Here is a 14,100-nt window from a genome sequence, read left to right on the forward strand (position 1 = left end):
TTTCCATGCAAAATGCCTGACTGAGATAAGCACCTTAGAAGGAGAAAAGGTTTGCTTAGGTTTTGGGTTTTAGAGCTTTCAAGTCATCTTGCCTTTGGGTCTGTGGTGAGTTAGCTCATCATGGCGGGAACAGGAGGTGGAAGAGGCTGCTCAAATCGTGGTGGCCAGGAAGTAAAGAGAGAGGAAAGAATAGGGTCCTGATATCTTCTTTCTTCAAGGACTCATCTACAATGACCTAACTTCCTTTCATTGGGATCTATCTCTCAAAAGTCTTGCAGCTCCCAAGATCACTGCCAGCCTGGATTAGCCCTTTGACATATGAGCCTTTTAGAAGACATTTAATATCCAAACTGTAATAATGTCAGACTGCATATTACTAGCTTGGGAAGAGACCAAAAGCCAGCATTTGAGGTTTGGTTTTGATTGAGTGTACATTGTTCTTATAGCAGTTAAAAATAATCCCCAGGTGAACACTGTGCATTGGGGACTAAGTCACATACTCAAAAAATTAGGGTAGAGTTGTCGTTGTGGAACTGCTGAGTTTCCTGTCACACAGGTTAGCTGACAGTATTAACTCGATAAGATCTAGAGTCACCTAGGAGATAAGCCCCGGGAATGTCTGCAAGGGAGTTAGTTGAGGTAGGAAGACCCACCCTGATTGCAGGCAGCACCAGCCCCTACGCCGGGTCATGGTCTGACCAAAGGGGAGGAAACCAGTGAAGCATCTCTGTCTGCTTCCTGACTCGATGCAGTGTGACCAACCACCTCAAGTTTCTGCTCCTGCTGTCCTACCATGATAGGCTGTACCTTGGAACTGTGAGCCAGAATGAATCCTTTCTCCCTAAGTTGCCTTTGTCAGGTGCTCAGACATAGAAAAGTAACTGAGATAGTTACTATTTGTGAAGAAAACGTGAAGTCACCAAAGGACCCCATGCAAACGCGTTGTGCCAGAGGAGAAGCCTCTGTGGTGGTTGACTGAGAACGGTCCCCACAGATTCGTATATTTGAATGCTTGGTCCTCAGTTGGTAGAAATGTTTGGGGAGGATTAGGAAGTATGGCCTTGTTGGGAAAGGTGTGTCTCTGAGGTGGGCTTCGAGGTTTTAAATGCCCGTGCCACCCCCAGTTAGCTTTCTCTGTGTCTTGTGGTTGTGTCTCAAGATGTGAGCTCCCAGTTACTGCTCCAGCACCAAGCCTACCTGCCTGCTGCCATGCTCCTCCCCATAATGGTCATGGACTCTAACCCTTTGAACTGTAAGTTCCACACAAACTCTTTCTTCTATAAGTTGCCTTGGTCATGGTGTCTTAGCACACAGTGGAAAAGTATCTAAGATAGCCACTTGCCCACAGCTGCATGGCACAGGAGGAGACATACCAAGGGGGTTCTTCCCATGTTTTTTATTTCTGGGTCTACATGTGGGTTATGGCTGCAGAAAAGGCTCAACTCTGGGTTTGTGGATGGATACACTGAGGATGATGAGTTTCAACCCAACCCTTGTCATTCCAGAAGTGTCCCTAGGACCTGGCTGTAGAAACAGAGCCAGTCCACTATTTGGGATGAGGATCTTGATGCCAGGAGCTTGGCCTGGAGAGACTGGCAGGTATCCGCAGCATCCTCAAAGCGAGACAGTGCTCCTCACTGCAGTGGGGTGATGCTGGCTCCAGGGGTCCTGGTGTGGCTCATGAGTTGGACTTGATGGTGTCCTCAACCCACTCAGAGAACTCACATAGGTTGGTGTAGACACCTGGCCTGTTCCGCTGGGCACAGGGGAAATCACCCCAGGATACAAGGCCCTGCAGTTGGCCATTGCAGACCACAGGTCCCCCGGAATCACCCTGTTGGGGAAGAATGGAGGTACACAGAAGGGGACAAGGATGTGGTAAGGAAGAATGAGGAGGAATGAGACACCCAGCACCATGCGTTGAAGCAAAAGGGCCAGGACACAGGAAGCAGGTTCAAACAAGGGGAGAGGACAGACAGGGTTCAGTGTAGTAAAAACAGAGAGAGGACATTGTCAGTATTTCACTTCAGGTTCAGATCGTAGAAAGCCCGCCAGCCAGGCTCTAGCCAACACCCTAACCTCCTCCCAGCTCCCTACACTAGCTTCCTCATCTGCTTTCTCCTCATAAGATTTCTAGTCTGCCTCCTGTCCTCTCCATCTCTTCATTATCTGTCTGTCTGCCTGCCTGCCTGCTCTGTCTGTCTATCTATCTATCTATCTATCTATCTATCTATCTATCTATCTATCTATCTATCTATCATCTATCTGTGTATCTATCTGTCTGTCTGTATGTCTGTCTGTCTATCTATCTATCTCTATCTCTGCTTCCCTCCCTTACCTCTCTCCTTTCTTCCTGCTTTCCCTGTCTCTCCTCTCCCCTGCCCTCCTTGTTTCTTCTCCTCCCTCTGTTTATTTTTGTTGTTTATTTTGAGACAGGGTCAGGTTGGGCTAGAACTTGTGATCCTCCTGCCTCAGCCTTCTGAACAACTGGGATGATAGTCCTATGCTACCCGGCCCAGATGGTGTCTCAATGATTTTTCTTTAAATTTTTGCACTGAGTTCTGAGAGTACGTTAGTCAACTTCTCTGAGCCTGTAAACTAAGGCTCACATTAGCTGCTGCCTGAGCTAATGAGTGGGTGTCTGTCAGTAATCTGAAACAGAGGCAGCCCTTAATCAGCCATCACAGTGATTTTATTAGTAGGGTCAATCCTGTAGTTGTTCAGTACCACTGTTGTTGTTGTGTATGTATGTGTGCACACGTGTGTGCATGTACAAGTGGAGGTCAGAAGACGACCTCGGACATCATTCCTCAGGCGCTGTCCATCTTGTTTTTTGGGACAGTTTTGCATTGGCCTGGAGCTTACTGATCCAGCAAGCCTTGGGGATCCACCAGTCACTGCCTCAGCTCATGAACTGCTTCCCCCAACACAACTGTGGCCAAGAAACAGTGAGTCCTTTCCACTCTTTGAATCAGTCAAATTTCTCCTTGCTGCCTTTGCACAGGACCTTGCTGTGCCCTTAGCCTGCACGAGTCTGGCTGCAGGGTGTTTTATAGTCTCTGCTTCTATACAACCTATCTAAGGAAGTCCTCCTCACAAGCACCATGAAGACTGCTCCTTGCATCGTCTTTTCTAGTGACTCCTTAGAACTTTCTGAAATAGCACTACTTGTAAAGTTTCTTGATCAAAGGAGTTTTTTAGGTTACTACTGTACATTTTAAAAAGATTTATTTTTATTTTTATTTTTATTTTTTTTGTTTTTTTGTTTTTTTGTTTTTCGAGACAGGGTTTCTCTGTGTAGCTTTGCGCCTTTCCTGGAACTCACTTGGTAGTCCAGGCTGGCCTCGAACTCACAGAGATCCGCCTGGCTCTGCCTCCCGAGTGCTGGGATTAAAGGCGTGCGCCACCACCGCCCGGCTAAAGATTTATTTTTATTACGTAAAATCACTGATTCTCAACCTTCCTAATTCTGGACACTTAATACAGTTGTGCTGACTGTTAATATGTTGTGCTGACCCCCAACCATAAAATTATTTTTGTTGCTATTTCATAACTCTAATTTTACTACTGTTATGAATTGTAATGTAAATGTCTGATATGCAGGATGGTCTTGGGTGACCCCCCCGTGAAAAGGTCCTTCAACCCCAAAGGGTTACAACTCACAGGTTGAGAACCACTGTGTTAAATTGCAAATATATGTGTGAATTTATGTGTGGGTATATGCATGTGAGTGCGGGTACCTGAGAAGAAGGTGTTGGATCCCCTGGAACTGGAGTTACAGATGTGGCTGCTGGGAACAGAACTTGGGACATCTGAAAGAGCCACCAGTGCTCTTAATGGCCAAGCAATCTCTCTAGCCCTGACCAAAAGAGTCTGTGTTTTATTTCTGCTTCTTCAGCACTTCCAACAATGAAGGCTCACCTAGACACTTTTTAAAATACTTAAAACAAGTTTTCTCTTTTCTTTCCTCATGACATTTTATTAGCATTTATTAGAAAACTACCATCTAATGAATTCTGTTACAATGAGACATTTATCCATCACATGCTTGAAGACAGAACTATGACAGCCATTATGTAAAGGGGGCACAACCTATTTGACCACAAGGAACAGCCTTGGTCTCTCCTTCCAGACTTGATTGTGATATGGTAGTTGCAGTAAGTATGTCTAGCAAACTGAAATGGAGTTTTAGGGTTAAAGGCATTGTGTGATGTGTGTGTGTGTAAGTGGTGTATTTGTAATTGTTATATAGTAACTAAATTCTGAAAAATGTCACTTGAGAACATAGATAGATCACATATGCTAATTAAATACAATATACTATTAATGTTAATTCCACCTCCTTAGTTCTTTATTTACTGTTTCCTGAGGCAGGAGACAGAACTCAAGCCAGTAGCATGCTATACAAGCACTCTACCACTGAGCCACGCCCACAGGCGCTCACTGGGGGATTCTAGGCAAGGACTCTACCACTGAACCACGCCCACAGCCCCTCACTGGGGGATTCTAGGCAAGGACTCTACCACTGAACAACACCCCTAGCTTCATTTTCACTTTTTATTTTGAGATAGGGTCTCACTACATTGCTCAGCCAACCTTGGACTTACTCTGTAACCTAGGCTGGCTCTTGGGCTTTCATTCTTCCTGACTCAGCCTCCCATTGAGATGACAAGCCATGCCCCACTTCCTTTTATTTTTTAAAAATTTCCTGGATGAAAACTGGAAAGTGAATGTAGAGGCTCAAGCTGTGTGTCCATCAAAGAACAGTGCCCTGAAACACGAACTCTGTGAAAATAAGGGTCCTGGCACTTAAGTCCAGGTAATCTGTACGGCACTTGATGGGCTGGTGAGGCGGCTCAGTGGTAACTTAGGTGCTGGCTGTCAGGCCCAGTGACCTCATTGCAATCCCTGGGACCCACAAAGTGGAAGAAGAGAACTGACTTCCACATGCTGTCCTCTGAACTCCATACACGCTCTGTGACACATGTGCACACACATAAATAAAAAATGTAAACAGAACTCAGTCATTTTTCTGGATAAATGGGGCTACATCCAGTCCTTACCTGGCAGGAGTCCCTACCCTCTTCATCACCAGCACAGAACATGGTCTTGTCTATCTGTCCCGGGTAGGAGTTTTTACACCTCTCCTCACTCAGCACAGTGACATTCAGGCACTGGAGGACTTTGGGGAAGTTATCTGTCAAACAAGAGCGTTGTGAGGGTGAGAGACAGCATAGCCGGGCATGGTGATACAAGCTTGCTACCCAAACCCCAGGGAAGCTGTGACAGGAAGATGCACAGTTCCGGGATAGCCTGGGCTATGTGGCAAGAGTTGGCTGGAAGAGCAGGAGTTAGGAGGAACCAGTGTACTCACTGTGGCTGCTGCTTGTTGTCCCCCAGCCAGACACCGTGCACCTGGTCCCCTGGGCAGGACACTCGGAGGCAATTTTGATGGGCTTCACTGAGTGAGAGTCATGGATTTTTCTGTTCATTTTGATGAGCATGAGGTCATTGGAGTGGCCAGGGTGGGAGTAACCAGGGTGGGGGATGGATTTAATTCCCTGGAACATCTGCTGCCCAGACTCGTAGACAGGTGACATGGAATGGTGGCCCAGACGGATTCTGAACACACTGAGGAACATGGCAATGATCAGTGCTGGCCCCCAAACTCTGACCACCTGTCCAAGGCAGTCTCAATGCCTGCCCTAATCCATCTTCATCCCATCCCCAACCTCCCTCCCTCCCATCCTCATCCACAATTCAACCCTGTCCTTAACCAGCTCTATCCCAGCCTTAACCCCAACTCCACCCATTCTGAACCCAGTTTCACACCATCATCATCCATAACTCTACCCCTAACTCTATCAATCTCTACCCTGTGTGCACCTCCATCCCCATCACAGCTCCCAGCCTATCTGCATTCCATTTCCACATTAACTGCGACCTGAGTATGTACCCTCCAGCAACCTCCAGCAACCCAGCCCCTTCCCAACCTCATCTTTATCTTCATAGGTCCCAACCCCACCTCCATTCCAAGCCACTCCACATGCTTATGTCTATATAATCTTTATCATTTCCATTTCTCTCCTTACCTCTCTCCTACCTCTATTGCCATCTCTTTCTTTAGCTATCTTTACCCCCTTTTAACATGCAATTCCACCTATCCCTACCTCCCATGCCCAGATCATCCCTCGTTAGTGTTAACCTCGTTAGAGTTAACCTCGTCCTCATACTGTTGTCTCCATCTGTCCTTCCATCCTTTTTTCCAAACTCCCATCCATCCACGAACCCATCCGTAGGTCAGTCCATCCATTCACCCACGCTCACCTAGCCTTCCTTCTACTCATCTTTCTTCTTCCATCTTTCCATCCATGAACTTATACAGTCTTCCTTCCTTCCTTCCTTCCTTCCTTCCTTCCTTCCTTCCTTCCTTCCTTCCTTCCTTCCCAGTCCCCTCCCCAGATCTCTCCTCTCCTGCCTCCTGCCTCCCCCCCTCTCTCATCCCCTCCTCTCCAGCTATACTCACGGCTTTCTGCAGTGCGCTGCTGTGAGGAGCCACTGTGGGCTGATCAGCACCGCCCCACAGTACAGCTTGTTGGGTCCCAGCAGCAGAGCACCCTGCCATGGCTCCGCATCCTTTTCGCAATCTGACCCATTCACAATGCGAGAGCTGCTGCTATCCGACCGGGTGTCCTCCCCTGACTCGGACTCCTTGCTGAGGTCTCTGTTAGTCCCAGAGGGCCGGTTGCCAGAGTTGTCACAAGAGGAAAAACCGTCAGCAAGAACAGGCTCTGGGAATAGAGAGTGGGTGGAGAATGGGCTTGGGGCGGGGCTTGGACTCGGGAAAGGGGCCTAGAAGCAGGGGTACTCTTAGAGTCAGGAACTGGAACCAACCAAATTGTCTCACCCGACGCCCCAGGCTCTAAGATAAGAAATTGGAACCAGGACTGTGGAGGTGAGGCCAGGGGTTACAGGACTGGGTGAGGGCTGAAGGACTGAGTCCTAGAATGTAGACAACAGAGCTGCAGGGGTAAGGCTAGGACTTCAAGGTGGGGTCAGGGTATAGAAGTAGGACCGACCGAGACTGTAGAGGTGGGCCCAGGTCAGTCAGGTGTGGCTCTCTCTGTAGGGGCGGGTTCAGAGCTGTGTGGGCAGGGCCAAGGCTGCAGGGAAGGAGCTTGTAGAAGAAGCGGAACTGCACCGCTCAGCCAGGGAGTTGGGGTTTAGGACAGATACCCAGCTCCAGTGGGCTCCCAGGACTTTGTGAGCCTCAAGGATTCCTGACATTGCTTAGAGCTCTGTTGGTGATATCCGGGGAGGAGGAGGGTACCCTGGGGCACAAGAGCCCTTAAGGGTAGAGCAGGCTTGAGGTTTGGAACCTGGTTTCCAGAAGTGGAGCCAAGCCAAGCCCAGTGTCACAAACCTGTCACCCACCTATTCAGGAGGCTGAGGCACCAAGAGAGCAAGTTTAAGACCCGGGAGCCTGGGGACTAGGGAGAGGCGAGGTCAAAGTCACTTGGGGTGATCAGTTCCACAAAGAGCTGAACTCTGGAGCCACCTCAGCAAGGTGGAGCCCAGTGAAAAGGGGTAGGCTCTGGGGGTGAGAACTTGGTTGAGAACAGTGTGTGGGGGGGGTCAGAGCTCTCGGGTGGAGTTCGGGAGGAGGACAGAAAAGAAGACTCTGGAAGGGTACAGCAAGGCTCACTCTCTGAATTCCCACACAGACTTGTATGCGTTCTGTCACCCCCCCCCACATGACAGTCACTGGTCATGTTCCTGCTAATGACCCAGAGAAGGGAGGCCTCAGTGCTCTATGCACCCATAGTCACATCCCAAGGAACACATGTATTATGTCCAAATGCACCTGCTCCCATGAGGGTCAGGTGGTCATCCCTCAGGAGCTCATACACCTGACCAGCATCTGAGTGAAGGCATGTATATGTGGATGGGAATACACTTCTGCACACGGACATGCTGACATGTCACACTTAAACATTTATATTGACTCCCGGCTTGGCACAGTGCAAGAGAATCATCCCAGTAGCTACCTTCTATAGTGACTTCTCACTCAGTTCCTCGAGGCGGGGTCAGGAACCCTAGATACAGCTACCTGAACACATATTCAGCTGCACTCACAGACCCCGAAATGTAAAGTTCCACCTGTCACAGGATCACAAATACGGTCACAGACACAACCTCACCCGTGAAAGGGGCTATCTGCAAACACAAGGGTCATATATTTTCACAGTGGTGAGCGGCGCTGCACTGCATTCCAGACTGGGGTGCAGAGGAGACACACCAGGCCGAATGTACAGCAGCATCTGCACCAGCCTGGAATGTGCACTCACTCGGTTGCAGCGCCAAACACCATCTGCAGTGCATGGACACCCAGCCGTACAAAGTCTCCCAGGGTCGGTAGCAACTGCCATGCACGGTCACTTGACAGAGGAGGAGGCCACACACAAGCTAGTCACAGTTGCTCACACCTGTAATCTCAGAACTTGGGAAGCTGAAGCAGGAGGATTGACCAGAGTTCAAAGCCAGACAGGGCTGCAGAGTGAGTTCCAGGAGAGCGTGGGCTATAGAGCAGGTTCTAGGCTAGCCTAGGCTACAAAGTGAGATTATGTCTCAAAAACTAAAAATAAGGGGTCTGAAAAGAAGGCCCAGCAGGTAAGAGCACTGGCTACTCTTGCAGTGGACCTGGGTATGATTCCTAGCATCCACATGACGGCTCACAACCACCTGCAACTCTAGTTCCGGGAGATCTGAAGCCTATGCTGGTCTCCTTGAGCACCAGACATGCTTTAGGCAAAATTCATACAAATAAAATAAAATAAATAAATAAACTTAAACAAACCATCAATAGCAAAAACACAGGAAGGCACACAACAGCAATCCAAGCCCTCAGGAGGTGGATATAAGAGGACTGGCCACAAGTTCAAGGCCAGCCTAGTTTAGATAGTGAGTTCTAGACCAGCCTGGGCTACACAGCGAGACTCTGCCTTAAAAATAAAATAGAATAGAATAAAATAAAATAAAATAAAATAAAAGCCATTCCCTCCTCCCTAGTACATATGCAGGCATGGGGCCCACATTCAATTGTGTAACCACACAGACACAAACACACATTCACCTGGTCCCAGAAATACAACCAGTGGTCTACAGAGGCAGTCCCCCACCACACACTTAGGGATTCTGGTTACCTGAGACCCCCAGAACCAGGCTTGCCATCAGGGTAGCCATCGTCCACTTCCATGGATGTCCTGCCCTCGTCATGACCGCCGCACCTGGTAAGAAATAGAGGCTGGGGCTGGATGGTTCTGCAGAGGCCTAGGTGGTTCTGGGAGTCTTGGCCCACTTTCCCCACCTTCTCTGGCCAGCTTCCCTAGAAGACATATATCACGGGGGGGATGACAGCCCCACCCGTAGCACCCAGGGACCAGCATGGAGGGGAGGGCTGCAAGCATCTTCCAGTCCCTGTGAGTGCAGATAGTGAGGAGAGGCAAGGTGAATCCAAGATAAGACAGAGCCAGCCCTGGGCCCCTCTCCCCTCTTACCTTCTGAGGTCCCTCCCCAGGCCTCACCTGCCACTGTCCCTGGTCCCCTGGGCAGTGGGTGGTGGGCTCTGGCTCCCAATATAGCTGCAGACTTCTCAAGCTGGCCTGAGCTTTCCAGCACTCCTCCTCTGCTCTGGCACCTGGTGATATAACCACCCACTGGTCCCCGGGGCACATTCCCTGGCAGTGAGGTTCCTGTCAGTCTGGGCCCTAGCACTCACTCTTCCTGTCTCCCCTCCCCTCCACCCCCAGAACACCCCCCACCCAGTGCCTAGTGCCACTCCCTCCCTCCCTGGCCCCAAGGATGGGGAGGGGTCCTCAGGGCTGGCCAGGCCCTCCTCACATCTGGTTTCTCACCAGCCCAGAGGTGCTCTTCTGGATCAAGGATTTCTAATTTTTCCCCTGTGTCCCATTCACTCACCCGTTCCATCTCTGTCTCCCTTCTCATCACTTCCATCTTGTCTGTTTCTAAAAATTCTTCTACCTTGTGTTCTAGCTGTCAGTCCTCACGGGACCTTTCAGAGTCTGTCATCATTTGACAATGAGTCTGTCGGCCTGTCTTTCCCCGTCTCTCTGTCCCTACCTCCTGTGCACCCTGATCTCTCTCTGCCACTGATTCTCTTGGTCTCTGTACTGACTCTCTTTTTCTCTTTATGTCTCTCTCTCTGTGGCTCTCTTTCCCTGTCTGTCTTTCTTTTCCCGCTCTCTCTGTCTCTCTGTCTCTCATCTCTCTCTCTCTCTCTCTCTCTCTCTCTCTCTCTCTCTCTCTCTGAATATTGATTCCCTGTCCCTTTCTGTCGCTGTATCTTCTCCCTGTCATTTGGGCAGGAGAGACAAGGCCATTTCCAGTTGAAACCCGGACCCATTCCCAGCCCCCATACTGGGTCCCAGGCCAAGGGTCAGCAGGAGGCAGGGAAGCAGGCTGCCCCCACCAGGTGCCCTGGTCCAGCTGGCACAGCCGGACATGGATGACACAGCTGGGCAGGGCAACCTGTTAATGGAAAAGAGGCCAAGAGCCAGGGCGAGAGGTGGGTGGCGCCTAGCGCTTTGGGAAGTGGGACACTGGACGGCAAGCAGAGCACCACCCTCCTGTCTGATCCTGGCTGCCTCTCTGGCCTTCTTCTCTGTCCTGATCTTCTCTGTCCCGACCTCACACCAGTTCTCCAGGTCTCTATCCCCACAGGGAGGCAGGAGCCCAGCATCTATGAGCCTGGTTAGTGCCAGACACAACCCTGCTTCACATGAAATGACCATCATGAAGGTGTGCAGATTCCAATAGTGTTATTCCAATTCCCAGGTGTTAGAGCCTGGGGTGGGCTTTACTGCACGGGGGGGGGGGGGGGGGGGGGGGGGAGCCAAACAACAAAACCCACGTTGAGGTTTAATGTGATTCTGGGAATTTCTATTTCATATATTAAAGCTACAAAATCAGCAACCCATTTCTCTCCACATTTTTTCTGACTTATATGGTCTTTTAAATTCAGCTTGCAGTTGTTAAATGTTTTATTTTTAAAATTTGTATTATATTATATTTTATTTACTTATTACTTTATCATTTTAAGTATTTAATTTGGTGTTGTGTGTATATGTGTGAATGTGCATACTTGAGTGTTTATTTATTATTCTCTCATACAATACATCCCAACTTCAGCCTCCCCTCCCTCCACTCCTCCCAGTTCACCCCACGTCCTCTCTCTCCCAGATCCACTCAAGTCCCGTCCCCTCCATCCTTCCCCCAGAAAAGAGCAGGCTTCCCAGGGATGTCAACTGAACACAGCTCAACAAGGTACAATAAGACCAGGCACAAAACCTCACATCAAGGCTAGACAAGGCAACCCAGAAAGAGGAAAAGGGTCCTCAAAGCGGCGAAAAGAGTCAGAGACACCTCTCTTCCCACTGTCAGGAGTCCTCCCAAAACACCAGGCCACCAAACATCACGTCTGTGCAGAGGGCCTAGCACAGACCCATGCCGGCTCCCTGATTGCTGCTTTAGTCTCTGGGAGCCCCCAAGAGCCTTGCTTGGTGGACTCCACAGGCCTTACTCTCTGGGTGTCCTTGACCCCTCTGACTCCCACAATTTCTCCTCCCCTCTTACATGGGGTTCTCCAAGCTTCCGGAGGGACCCAGTGGAGACTGTGGGGGGTACATGGGCTGCAAAGAGGGTGCCGAGAGAAATTCAGATAAATAGAGCTTAAGCTTTAAGGTGTTTACGCAGAGAGTGGATACAAATGGTGAGAAAGGAAGTTAGCTCAAGTTGTTTATGCTAAGATAAGATACTAAAAAACAAGAGATAGTGTCAGGACATAAACAACTTGTACATAGGGTGCCCTCTAAAATGATTGGTTTGTTCCTTCACCCCCTCCTAGGGTTTGGAGGTTTTCTGGTATAAAAGAGGCTTACTGCCTATCTATAAACGAGTTCTTGCTTGACTTGACTCCCCGCTGCGTCTGATTGTCTCCGGGTAAGAGGGAGTCTGGGTGAGCGGTGCGCACTTGCCTTTCCTCGGTTCCAGGCCACCTCTTCACAGGTGACCTAAGTTCCCAGTGGGCAGGTCCCCACAGGAGACCTTCAACTTAGGCTCTCTCTCCACCTAATGTCTGGCTATGGGTCTCTGCATCTGCTCCCATCCCCACCTACCTGGTCCATTGGTCCATCTACAAAATATATTCTATTTCCCCCTCCCAGGTAGATCTATGTGTCCTCGCTTGAGCCCTCCTTATTACTTAGCCTCTCTGGGTCTCTGGATTGTAGCATAGTTATCACTTACTTAATAGCCAATATCCACTTATGAGTGAGTACGTATCATGTTTGTCTTTCTGGGTCTGGGTTACCTCTCTTAGGATACTTTTTCTAGTTCCATCCATTTGTCTGCAAATTTCATGATGTCACTTTTTTAACAGCTGAGTAATGTTCCATTGTGTAAATGTACCACATTTTTTAAAAATCCATTCTTCAGTTGAGGGACTATATGTCCCTCAATTGAAGTTTCTCGCTATTATGAATAAAACCTCTATGAACATAGTTGAGCAAGTGTCTTTGTGGTTGAATGAATATGCCCAAGAGTGGTATAGCTGGGTTTTGAGGTAGATCAATTTCCAATTTTCTGAGGGACTGTCATATTGATTTCTAGTGTCTGTACAAGTTTGCACTCCCATTAGCAATGGAAGAGTATTCCTCTTGCTCTGCATCCCCACCAGCATGAGCTGTTAATTGTATTATTGATCTTAGTCACTCTGACAGGTGTAAGATGGAATCTCAGAGTAGTTTTGATTTGCTTTTCCCTGGTGGCTAAGGATGTTGAACATTTCTTTAAGTATTTCTCGACCATTTGAGATTCCTCTATTGAGAATTCTGTTAGATTTGTACCCCATTTTTTAATTGGATCGTTTGGTTTATTGTGTATATATGTTATTAGCCTTCTACTGGATGTGGAGTTGGCAAGAATCTTTTCCCATTCTGTAGGCTGCTATTTTTCCTATTGATGGTGTCCTTTGCCTTACAGAAGCTTTTCAGTTTGATGAAGTCCCATTTATTAATTGTCAAATTAAGTGTCTGTGCTATCAGGATTCTTTCTGTTCAGGAAGTTGTCTCCTGTGTCAGTGTGTTCAAGGTTATTTCGCACTTTCTTTTCTATCAGGTTCAGTGTATCTGGTTTTATGTTGAGGTCTTTGATCCACTTGGACCTGACTTTTGGGCAGGGTAATAGATATGAATCTATTTGCAATCTTTTACATGCGGACATCAGTTAGAACAGCACCATTTGTTGGAGATAATTTCTTTTTTCCATTGTATATTTCTGGTTTATTTATCAAAAATCAGGTGTCTGTAGGTGTGTGGATTTTTGTCTGGGTCTTCAATATGATTCAGTTGATCAGTGTGTCTGTTTTTATGCCAATACCACATGGTTTTTATAACTATAGCTCTACAGCACAGCTTGAAATCAGGGATGGTGATACCTCTGGAAGTTCTACTATTGTTCAGGATTTTTTACTTACTTACTTACTTACTTATCTATCTATTTATTTATTTATTTATTTATTTATTTATTTATAGCTATCCTATATATAGGATTTTTTCCATATACAGTTGCATTTTGTCCTTTCAAGGTCTAAAAAATTGTGTTGGAATTTTAATGGGGATTGCATTAAATCTGTAGTTTGCTTTTGGTAGATGGCCATTTTTACTATGTTAACCCTACCAATCCATGAGCATGGGAGATCTTTCCAACTTCTGATATCTTCTTCAATTTCTTTCTTCAAATTCTTGACATTTTTGTCATACAAGCTTTTCACTTGTTTGGCTAGAGTTACACTGAGATATTTTATATTATTTGTGGCTATTGTGAAGGGTGTTGTTTTCCTGATTTCTTTCTCAGTCTATTTTTAATTTGTGTATAAGAGGGCTACTGATTCTTTTTTTTTTTTAGTTAGCCTTATATCCAGTCACTTGACTAAAGGTGTTTATCAGTTGTAGGAGCTCCCTGGTAGAATTTTTGGGGTCACTTATGTATACTATCATATCATCTGCAAATAATGATACTTTG

The 14,100-nt window shown here is 47.6% G+C and overlaps 1 protein-coding gene across 1 annotated transcript; it reads right to left on the reverse strand.

Annotated features, from left to right (window-relative positions):
• Positions 1-1,381: 1,381 nt before the first annotated feature.
• On the reverse strand, positions 1,382-12,203 carry Klk5 (kallikrein related peptidase 5). Its single transcript, XM_052760327.1, has 8 exons — positions 12,195-12,203; positions 10,490-10,548; positions 9,204-9,287; positions 8,349-8,371; positions 6,527-6,791; positions 5,375-5,631; positions 5,064-5,197; positions 1,382-1,834 (listed from the first exon to the last, which is right to left on the reverse strand). The coding sequence occupies exons 1-8, from the start codon at positions 12,201-12,203 to the stop codon at positions 1,679-1,681; spliced, it is 987 nt and encodes a 328-aa protein (XP_052616287.1). The 3' UTR covers positions 1,382-1,678.
• Positions 12,204-14,100: the final 1,897 nt, after the last annotated feature.

Source organism: Peromyscus californicus, unplaced genomic scaffold (genome assembly GCF_007827085.1).
Source record: "Peromyscus californicus insignis strain IS unplaced genomic scaffold, ASM782708v3 Scaffold_4__1_contigs__length_199733344, whole genome shotgun sequence".
NCBI lineage: Eukaryota > Metazoa > Chordata > Mammalia > Rodentia > Cricetidae > Peromyscus > Peromyscus californicus.